The 12,035-nt window shown below is 44.6% G+C and overlaps 1 protein-coding gene across 1 annotated transcript in view; it reads right to left on the bottom strand.

The window, feature by feature from the left end:
• The window catches only part of FANCC (FA complementation group C), a 413,110-nt gene that overhangs the window by 357,545 nt on the left and 43,530 nt on the right, over window positions 1-12,035 (bottom strand). The window contains 1 exon segment of the mRNA XM_030193652.1: window positions 2,442-2,536. Coding sequence (XP_030049512.1) covers window positions 2,442-2,536 — 95 coding nt within the window.

Genomic DNA, 12,035 nt, shown 5'->3' with positions numbered 1-12,035 from the left:
AACAAAAAGCTTGATGGACTGTCTATGGGCTTTAGTCTGCTCCAAAAAGAAGGCTAAGGCTCACTTGCAGTCCAAGGTATGCAGTACACTCTCACCAGGATGGGAATGCAATTTTGGGAAAAATGTTGGCGGAACAATTGACTGATTAAGATGGAACTCCGACACTACCTTAGAAAGGAACTTAGGGTTCGTGAGGAGAACAACTCTATTGTGGTAAAACTTAGCTCTATTGTGAGCTACCAGGGCCCGCAGCTCACAGACCCTGTGAGCTGAAGTGACCGCCACCAGAAACACAACTTTCCAGGTCTAATACTTCAGATGACAGTAATCAAGTGGCTCAAAAGGAGCTTTCATCAGCTGGGTGAGGACAACACTGAGATCCCATGATACAATTTAAGTTTAACAAGGGGTTTTCATTAATAACAAATTCTATGCGCTCAACATGAGGGCCAGGGATTGCAGGTTCGGATGCAAAAGAGAGCGCTTGTACTGCATGATAAGAGTCAGAAAACACTCCAATCTTCACAGATCTTCAGAGGATAACTCCAGAAGTAGTGGGAACCAGATCTGCCTCGGCCAGTAAGGTGCGATTAGGATCATAGTTCCACAGTCCTGCTGGAGTTTCAGCAAAGTCTTCTCTTTGAGAGGAATTAGAGGATACACATACAGTAGGTCTTCCCCCCAATGCAGGAGAAAGGCATCTGACACTAGTCTGCCATGTGATCTGAGCCTGGAGAAGAACTGAGGAGCCTTGCTGTTGAGGTGAGTAGCAAAAAGATACACCGAAGGGGTGCCCACTCTCGGAAGATCTTGCAAGCTATACTCATATTGAGAGACCACTCATGTAGTTGCCATATCCTGCTCAGTCTGTCCACCAGGCAGTTGTCTTTTTCTGGTAGATATGTGGCTTGAAGATCCATCCTTTGCAGGAGGGCCCACTGCCACATCCCCTGAGCATGGCTTGAAACAGCTCATCGAAGGATGGCATCTGCAAAGGTGGGGGAGCATGCCAGTGTCTCTTTCAAAGATGGGGAACACTCCTCTCAGTACTGGCATTTCTCTGGTACCAGTGATGTCCCAGTGCTTACTTGTGCTTCTTGAGCTTCCCCTGATACACTGCATTGCAGCCCTTTGGTGCTGATGAGGACAGTGTCAAATCTGAGCATGCCCTAGGCATCAGATCTGATGCTGATTGGTCCTGGGGCCTTCTATTAGCACCCGATGTTGAAAGAGGTGGAGACATTCTTGATGCTGGTGCACTCCCAATGGATGTCAATGCCTGTGCAGTCATCAAGGTCGATGCTTCCAGTGCTGATGTCGATGAACCAGACTCTGAGGAGCCAAAATGTTTCTCCTACTGGCCTGCTGTGCTCTCTGCATCCTTAACTGCATTTTCAAACGAAGGGAGCAAGTATTAGGGGTCTTGGTCAGCCCCAAGGTACCCAAAGCACCATAAGTGTGGGTTTGTAAAGGAAATCACCCGATTACACTTGGCACACCTCTTGAAGCCACTGGGAGTCTTTTGAGACATTGAAAAAAGAATCAAAGCCAAATTAAGCTCCTCAACTTTGACCAAAAAAGGGGCAGTGGCCAAATCGAGGTCAGGGCTTCGGGCCGAACAAACAGGTCTAGGTGGTTGCGAAAAAATAAAGAAAACTTTAAGAGGCCAAAAAAACTAAGAACTAAAGGGAACAACAAAATAAACAAAATGATAAAGAAACAAAAAAATAAATAAATAATGAAGGGACAGCATGGGAAGGCACTGAAAAAACAAACAATTTGCACAGCGTTGAGAATATACTTCCTCTCAGCTCCACGGAAAAACTAAGACTGAGGGGCCTACATTTGCATGTCAGGAGGGAAGGCACCCATGCATGTGCAGTGGGACACTGCTATAAAATTCTACTTTTAGCTAGTCAACATCCATACTGGGTTCCATCGGTTGATGTCACCCATCCATCGGTGCAAATACGAAGGTCTGCTTGTCCTCGGAGAACAATAAATTTTTACAGCTACTAAACATTTCAGCTGGACCACTAAGAGAATTTATTAATATAGAAAGAACTGCTGGTCAAAAAAATACATGCCAACCAATTGGCAACTCAAACTCTCCCACAGACTAAACATTTACCTACATAGCACTGCTTACCAGGAAGTTTAACTTTTTGCTCTGTAGCCATGCATGCCTACATTCTGAGGCTTACACATTTACTAAAAGGTTCGTGTTAGCAACTGAGCCTGTCAATTATTTGGAACACATATCTCTCCTTCTTCCCATCCAGCCCCTCATATTGCAGTTAATGAGGATGGCACACATTGCTGACAGTCTACATAATGCTACCTGTTTCTATAATAATGTAATCTTTGCCCAAATGACAGAAAACATTTAAACAATAGGTTTAAATCAAAGCAGTTCAGGAAAAAAAAAGTGTGTCACTTACCCATATCCATTCATTGGCTTTTAGTTCCACGGGGTTTTGTGGCTCTTTACTATATAGGCAACACAAGCAGCACATTAAAATCTTCTGGCACCCTTCTATAAAGATAAAAGACATGTTAAGAATCTTAATTCATAAAAACAAATAACAAAAGATAAAATGATTTAGCTGCAATCTATCATTGAAACCTGCAGCACAGGAACAGGAAAGTGGTTGGTGTGTGTATAAAGACTACAGCTACCATTCAGTTCCATTTCTAAATTACTTACAGGTATGCTGTACTGCCAAATTTATGTTTCCAGGATTTTCAGCTTCATTTGTGCTACCTTCTGCTATGGCCATACTTGAACCTAGTTTGACAGCAGGTTTGCATACTGCAGTAATTTATCAACTATAGTACTATGCAGAAGCCAGAGGCAGATGGCTCACTGAACTGGCACAGGGATAAAGAGTGTTGTACCTGCCACTAATTCAAACGTAACTAACTAGAGCCCACAGGGTGCAAATCTGTGATGGTGAATACAATAACTGCTTGCTTGTTATTTCTGGTCTCAAGTCTTGGGGTCTGCATACCTGGTTGAAGGACCACCTTTCAAGTCTTACATATAATTAATTGTTTATATATTAGGGGCCCTGTTTACTAAGGTGCACTAGTGTAATTAGCGCGCGCTAATGCTAGTGACACCCCTAGGAATATATGGGTGTCTTTAGCAATAGCACATGCTCATTTTAGCGTGCGCTAAAAACACTAGCGTGCCTACAGCACAGTTTAGTAAACAGAGCACTTAATTTGATATTCTACCTTATCTAAATCATTCATAAAGCTGTTTGATGGGATGGGAGGCAATGACCTACTATGCATTAGTAATCGGTTAAAAAATAAGAAACAGAGTAGGTCTAATTGATCACTTATTCTAACAGAGAGGAGTGAATAACTCAGTGCTCCAGGGATTTGTACTGGGGGCAGCGTTTAACTTATTCATCAATTATCTGGAAAAAGCAATGATAGCAATAAGCATGTTTGCCAATGACATAAAATTATTCAATGTTGCTGTAGAACTTAATGAGAGTAGGGAACTGGGATCTAAATGGTACATAAAATTTAATGCAGACAAACAAAGTCATACACGTAGAAAAAAATTATCCTAGGTGTGCACAATGCTTCATTCCATATTAGGAATTAACACCAAGGAAAAGAACCTTGGAGTATCAGTGGAAAACACATTGAAATGTTCAGCTCTATGTGCAGAAACAGTCAAAAGCAAATGTTAGGAATTATTAGGAAAGACACAGAAAACAAAACTGAAAATATCTGAGGGAATTCTGTATAGGTCACCCAAAGTTGCAAAGTAATTGGCAAAATTGGTGATAATCAATAACTGGTGTTAACAAGCACTTCATTGGAAGTCAGTAAGATTTATGTGCCAATCTACCCTAAGACCTATTCTATAACATGTACGCCTAATTTTCATAGCATGAAACTCCAAAGGGGGCATAGCTGTAGGCGGGTCAGGGGTGTTCCCAGAATTTCGGCATGAGAGTTATAGAATACCTGCATTTGCGCTCCAAACTAGCATTAGTTGGGCACAAACATTTACACCAGCCTTGGGCAGGCATAAATGCTCACACCCAAAGTTAGGAATAAAACGCATACTAAGCTAATATTCTATGAAGGTCACGCCACACGGAACAGCCTTTAAAGAATACTAGCATAGCACAAGTCATCTTGGCATCCAACTTTGGGCGACCTATACAGATTCCCCAATAATGCTTCTGAATAGATCCATGGTGTGATTACACATCAAATATTCTGTGCTGTTCTAATCACTAAAGCTCAAAAAGGTGTAGCAAAACTAGACGTACACAGAAGAACAAGTATTATTACAATGATAAGTACATAAGTATTGCCATACAAGGACAGATCAAAGGTCCATCAAGCCCAGCATCCAGTTTCCAACTGTGGCCAATCCAGATCACAAATACCTGGCAAGATACCAAAAAAGTACAAAACATTTTATACTGCTTATCCCAGAAATAGTGGATTTTCCCCAAGTCCAATTTAATAATGGTCTATGGACTTTTCCTTTAGGAAGCCGTCCAATCCTTTTTTAAACTCTGATAAGCTAACTGCCCTTACCACATTCTCTGGCAACGAATTCCAGAGTTTAATTACACGTTGAGTGAAGAAATATTTTCTCCGGTTCGTTTTAAATTTACTACTTTGTAGCTTCATCGCATGCCCCCTAGTCCTAGTATTTTTGGAAAGCGTAAACAGACGCTTCATGTCTACCAGTTCAACTCCACTCATTATTTTATAGACCTCTATCATATCTCCCCTCAGCCGCCTTTTCTCCAAGCTGAAAAGCCCTAGCCGCTTTACCTTTCCTCGTGTTAGCCTTTCCTCATAGGGAAGTCGTCCCATCCCCTTTATCATTTTTGTACCCCTTCTCTGTACCTTTTCTAATTCCACTATATCTTTTTTGAGATGCGGTGACCAGAACTGAACACAATATTTGAGGTGCGGTCGCACTATGGAGCGATACAAAGCGATACAAACATCCTCATTTTGTTTTCCATTCCTTTCCTAATAATACCTAACATTCTATTTGCTTTCTTAGCCCCAGCAACACATTGAGCAGAAGGTTTCAACGTATCATCAACGACGACACCTAGATTCCTTTCTTAGTCGGTGACTCCTAAAGTGGAACCTTGCATGACGTAGCTATAAATTCGGGTTCCTCTTTCCCACATGCATCACTCTGCACTTGCTCACATTAAACATCAGCTGCCATTTAGATGCCCAGACTCCTAGTCTCGCAAGGTAATTTTTCACAATCCTTCCGCGATTTAACGACTTTTTAACTTTGTGTCGTCAGCAAATTTAATTACCTCACTAGTTACTCCCATCTCTAGGTCATTTATAAATATGTTAAAATCAGCGGTCCCAGCAGACCCCTGGGGAACCCCACTAGCTACCCTTCTCCATTGAGAATACTGACCATTTAACCCTACTCTCTGTTTTCTATCTTATAACCAGTTTTTAATTCACAATAGAAAATACTACCTCCTATCCCATGACTCTCCAATTTCCTCTGGAGTCTTTCATGAGGTACTTTGTCAAAAGCCTTCTGAAAATCCAGATACACAATATCAACCGGCTCACCTTTATCCTCATGATTGTTCACCCCTTCAAAGAAATGTAATAGATTGGTGAGGCAAGATTTCCGTTCACCAAATCCATGTTGACTTTGTCTCATTAATCCATGCTTTTGAATATGCTCTGTAATTTTGTTCTTTATTATAGTCTCTACCATTTTGCTTGGCACCGACATCAGACTCACCGGTCTATAATTTCCCGGATTTCCTCTGGAACCTTTTTTAAAAATCGGCGTTACACTGGCCACCCTCCAATCTTCTGATACCACGCTCAATTTTAAGGATAAATTACATATTACTAACAATAGCTCATTTTTCAGTTCTATCAGTACTCTGGGATGAATTGCCTTATGTATTTTTAAAGCCTTCATAAAACAAAGGTGGCATAGGTTATCCTGATTTTTATGCATATCATATGGCTTTTCTTCTTCAATATAGGGTATGCTAGCTTTCTGATTTTCCAGTATCAGCATGGATAAAAATTGAAGAATCATTGCTATCTCCTGTTCCAAAACACTGTACTCCTGGTATGAATGAGCCAAGCAATCTCTGCATGGCTTATCACATTCAAGATACTCTTTCAGTACTTGTTGCTGTAGATAAGAAATTTGAAGTATCATGGAGGAAAACAAGACACTATTCAATTTGGCTTAACCAACAAGTGAATATGAATAATTATCATATGGGTACCAAATTACAGTCTAATATACAATTACTAAAGTATCTAATTGATAATAATCAAATGATCCAAGAAAATTATGGGCTAGCAGGTACACAAGCATTCTACTGGGTTCAACTGAATCACTGTATCAACAAGAGTGCGACGGATCTCACAACACTGGAGACACCCCATTTGCTACAATTCTTTAACTTGATAAATGCATCAACGCAATGTGCATCAAAGTTGTAAAACATTTAGGAGCCCTTTTACTAAGTTGGGATAAGCAGCTAATGTGGGCTTTACTGTGAGGTTCACAGTAGCACAGGCAAATGCTACTGTCTCTTGTGCTAAAAACAGAAGCGTGTGGTAAAAATCCCATGTTATCTACCTAATGCGGGTGGGGGGGGGGGGGGGCATGACTTGGGCATGCAAAGTAGTGGTCACCTGTAACAGCTAGCACATGGGTCAGAACTGTGCATTAGCTGTCTCAACTGCCGATAGTACTGCTGACCTTACAGCCACCTCAACAGGAGAGGGTAAGAGTAGTTATGCTACTAGCAGTCTGGTATTGCAGTGTGCAGTAAATGGAGGCTCAGCTGCGCTCTTCTCAACACCCCTCAATTCCTCCCACACATAGCGATATCCATGGATTCTCTCTCCACCACATACTCTGCTCCCTCCGACAGCTCTCTTTTGAAGGGCCAATTCCTCCAGCACGCCAAGCCTGCCCTCTGCAATAAACTGTGCCCCTGACATCAAAATCCCACCCCCAGAGCCTTACCCAAGGGATTCTTTGAAAGCTCAGGGGGTCCTAGATGACAGTGGTCCAGCTCCACTGCCTCCTGGCACTGCCATCCAAAATGGCACCAATGACTCCTACTGGTAGTCTCGTGTAACTACCAGTAAGGATCATCTGCACCATTTTGGATGGCAGTGCCGACCCAGAGATTGACTGCTGCTGCCTGGGCCCCCCTACATTACCGATGAAGCCCCTCAGTAAGAACTGGGAGTGGGGAGGATAGGGCTCCCAAGGGTGGGGTTTTGATGTCTAGGCATGGCATTGGAATAAATAAGGGGCCCTTTTACTAAGATGTTAGACGTTAACGAGCAGCTAATGCAGCTTAAAATGGCATATCGTGGGACACACTCACAGGTCTTGCAGTAAGTGCCATTTTATTGCACACTAATCCAGGTGCTAAAATATTTTTCCATTTTTTTGAGGAGGGGGGTCGCTCTTGCGCTAATCAACACGGCTACATTACTACAAGCTAACTGATTAGTACAGGATTACTACCTGAGCCTTACCACCTACAAAATGGATGGTGGTAAGTGCTCATCTGGTAATTTTTTTTAATGGCTGAGCATTAAAATTAGCGCACGGCCATTAATACAAAAAATGGAAAACAGACCACTTCATAGCTGCAGCAAAAAAAGGTCTCAGCATATGGGGAAAACATGAGCAAGGACACGTTAAGGCCACAGCTTACTAAAAGGGCCCCTATGTAAATTAATCCTGACCTATGACTATGCCTACACCCAGCATATGGTAATCCTTTTTGATATGCGTTATTTATTTATTTTGTCATGGTAATAAATTTAAGTCATTTTTCAGACATGTAACGCACAATCCAATTAGGTAAGATTATACTGTGTGGAAGTTTAAGGCATTTGCAGGATCTGAACATACAAAAATTACAGCCAACGTTTTGACAATTGCATTGAAGGACTTTGTGGGCTTGTGGGCCATGCGTTGGGAGACCACTCTGATATATTGTAGGGCTGTAAGGACAAAACAGGCCTTGAATATGGCACTATGGTAAAATTATGCCTTACCTGCTGATAATTTTCTTTCCTTTAGTAGCAGCAGATGAATCCAAGAACTGGTGGGTTGAGTCCATCTACCAGCAGGTGGAGATAGAAATTACAAAGTGGTCAGTGCAGTGGACTTTGATCCTGGGGAACTGAGTTCGATTCCCACTGCAGCTCCTTGTGACTCTGGGCAAGTCACTTAACCCTCCTTTGCCCCTGGTACAAAATAAGTACCGGAATATATGTAAACCGCTTTGAATGTAGTTGCAAAAAACCTCAGAAAGGCAGTATATCAAGTCCCATTTCCCTTTCCTTCACCTCAGTACACGAATTATCAACAAGCAGAATCAGACAAGAAACCTGGAAGCTTTCCTCACCAACCATACAAAACAGAAACTTGTCAGTCTGACTTAAGAGAAACCACGACTGCGATGGAGTGGCTTCTGTTCTCTTTCCTTGTCTCCTTTTATTTTTTTGGAAACTAAAGACCAGGACAAGAACAGATAGGCAAAACAAGCATGGCTGACAAAAGGCGGGATCCTGGATTCATCTGCTGCTACTAAAGGAAAGAAAATTATCAGCAGGTAAGGCATAATTTTACCTTCCTTAGCGTATGCAGCAGATGAATCCAAAAACTGGTGGGATGTAGCAAAGCAATCCCTAAGTAAGGTGGGAAGTCGCTGCTCCCTCAGACAGAACTGCCGCTGCAAAGGAACCATCTGAATAGTGAAAGCACACCCGTTCCGCCCAAGAAGTAAATAGCAAACTCGTGAAACGAGCCTGGAATGCCACCGGCGGAACGTAACCTTTCCAAAAAATCCACAAAGTATCTGCAATCCAACAAGAAAAAAATCAGATCAGACAAGAGGTTGCTGTCCCACAGCAATAGCCAGCGACAAAGAGAAGATCTGAACACTGAAAACATGCAACATCTGCAAATACCGGAGAGCCCTCTGAACATCCAGAAGACGAAGCGCTGTGTACTCTGCGTGAAAATCCTCCTCTAGAAAGGAGGGAAGAAAGAGAGGCTGAAAAAGAAAAGCCAAACCACAGCCGGAAAAGAAAGAAGGAACTGAAAGCAAGGTCACTCCAGATGCAGCAAATTGCAGGAAAAATAGCTCGGCATGGCTGTGCTAAAAATTCAGACACGTTGCATGCTGAAGAATTTGCAACCAAGAGCACTGCTTGTAAGTTCATAAGTGAAGCATTCTGCAGAGGAACAAAAGGAGTCTGAAGCAATGCTCGATAGATAAGGAGCCCCAAGCTAGACTCTGAGAATACTAACGAGGTTTCAAGGAGAAGAAGGTCAAAGCAGCGGAGTGCAAGGCCAGACCATGCCCTTCTGCAACCCTTCCTGCAGAAAGAACTCGATCACTGAGGAACATACGCCCGCAATGAATACCAAGCGTGGGCTGTAACCAGCCTCAAAAAATCCTCAACACCCGGAAATACGCGATTGCAGTGGACCACATACAAGATCGCAACAGAACAGTAACCACAGCATCCATAGAACTCTGTTCCTCCGAATCGGCCTCTCAAAAAACTAAGCCGTAAGACCAAAGTGAGAGGGATCATCCACTCAGGAGCGGACCCAGAAGGAAGAGCCCGGAGTCAAGCGGATCCAAAACGAAGGCACCACCAGGAGCCTCACTATATCCGCATACCAAGGGCATTGTGGTTAATCCGGAGCTACAAGAATGACTCGACCTCGGTGGAGAGTGATCCGAAAAGAACTTGGCCGCAGAGAGGCCACAGAGGAAACAGTATCGAAGAACGTCCTCCAGCTAAGCAAGCAATAGAACAACCAGCCCTGCCGAATCCCCCTCTTTCCAATGACAGAAGAAAGAAGGCACCTGGGTGTCCAGCCGGGATGCCATCACATCTCCACAGAGCTCTCTACCTTGAGGCCATTTTGGAGAAGCACTGGTGCATAATAACCATTCTGCTGAGACCAAAAGATGGCAGAAAAGAGAACTCACCGTAGGAAAAGCCCGCAGAGTGGGCCGCGTAGAAACAGAACACGAGGTCCTCTGCCCACTCCATGGAGGCGACCCGCCCTGATGGCCACAGTCTGACAGCGAGTCCTACTCTGTCGAAGAAGCAGCTACGGCCTCATCTTCTCCGACAGCAGAAGCACCGCCTAGCCCGCAACATGTCCTGAAGTGCTAGAAGACGAACAGCACCAAAAGCAGGTCCAGGTGGGGGAGATGGCACAAGCACCACCTGGCCTGCAATGTGTCCTGAAAGGCTAGAAGACAAACAGCACCAAAAGCAGATCCAGGCGGGAGATCGGCTACACCGTGCCCTGTGCCATCCACCACCACGGAGACGGAAGGAGGCGGCAAAGGGCTCTCCAGTCCGAGAGACTCGCATCCGTGACCACCACCATCCACTGCGGAGGCGCCAAGGCATCCCTTCCACAGGGAGGAATTGCGAAGCCACCAGTTCATGCGCAGGCGTACCGAGAACAGCCACAGAAGACACTGCCGACACTTCTGGAACAAGGAGACCACCCATCGAGAAGCAAGAGCTGTAGAAGTCGTCTATGAGCACCACCCACAGCACTACCTCCAAAGTGTCCACCACAGAGCCCAAGACATGAATGGATAGCCAGGCCCGAGGACTCAGCACCCTGTGCAGACTGCGCACCCAAGTCTGAACCTAGATCCTCCAGTCCTTGGTCAAGAAAAAAAAATCGTACCAGAGCTGTTTGAAATGGACGAGGTGGCTCATTTGAAGGGTGACCACCCAGCTGAAGGATTCCGAGAAGCCCCGGGAAGATAAACTCTCGAATCTCATCTACAGCTAGATGCACCCTGATGCTGTCCTTGTGGAGAATGCCACAAAACTCCCAAACCTAGGAAAAGGTGAATGGAGCCATAGCCATGCCGACAGGCAAAGCCTGAAACTGAACATGAGGGCTCAGAATGGCCAAACAGAGGAACCACAGATGAGGGGGCCAAAGAGGAAAGAAAAGAAACGCTTCCTAAGGGAGACGTGCAGGAAAAATTGAAGTAGCTCTGAATATAGCTAGCTGTCCAATATAAAGAAAAATGCAAAAGTGCAATAAAAGCCTTAGAGACACTGCAACAAACAGCTAGCTAGAGGTGCCACAGATACAGTGGAAGCTGGAGCTGGAATGCAATAGTTTGATCAGTGTCAGAGAGCAAAACTAGAAGAGCAGAGCTGCTGTGGGAAACCAACACAGCTAACCTTTGGCACTGTAGCCTAGTGTCCCAGCTATGGAAAGAACTGCTTGTCAAGGCAAGCAATATGAGAGAGGGATGTAAAATATGCCCCATAGAAAAGGAGCCGAGGGCCACAGCTTCTAATATGATACACAAACCAGCCTTAAACCTGTGACCTTCAGGCTGAAAGCCAACCATGTTCCAGAAAAAGAAAACTATTTTGCTGAAACTATTACACCTGGAGCAAATGCCCCCATGACAGCACTGAAATTCCATGGTTACCATGGAGACGAGAGCACTAGCCCCAGAAAATAACAATATGTAACATTTTCGACAGAAAGGTGGAGCCAAAAGGACTAAGCCTAGAAACTCCCACATGTAAAAAAAAAAAAAAAAGGGGGGGGGGGCAAAAGGTGCAGAAAAAAAACAAGAAAACCTACTGCACCTGATCAGTGTTGCCAGGTGGGCGGTTTTACCACCCAATTGGGCGGTTTTCCGCGACCCGCCGCGGGAAATTTTTGCCCGCGGCGGGTTGCGGTTTTTTGGGCTCCTTTTTGGCTTCGGGGCGGTTTTTTCGCCGGCTTTTGCGGTTTTTTCGCCGGCTTTTTTCGGCCGCGGTGGGCGGGGTTAATGACGTTTCTGGGCGGGGTTAGTGACGTGGGAGGCGGGGTTAGTGACGGGGGAGGCGGGGTTAGTGACGGGGGAGGCGGGGTTAGTGACGGGGAGGCGGGGCCGATGACGGGGGAGGCGGGGCCGATGACGGCGGGGGCGGGGTTGATGACG

The sequence above is a fragment of the Microcaecilia unicolor genome, chromosome 2 (assembly GCF_901765095.1).
Source record: "Microcaecilia unicolor chromosome 2, aMicUni1.1, whole genome shotgun sequence".
In the NCBI taxonomy this organism is placed as follows: Eukaryota; Metazoa; Chordata; class Amphibia; order Gymnophiona; family Siphonopidae; genus Microcaecilia; species Microcaecilia unicolor.
This window is presented reverse-complemented; position numbering and strand designations above follow the sequence as displayed.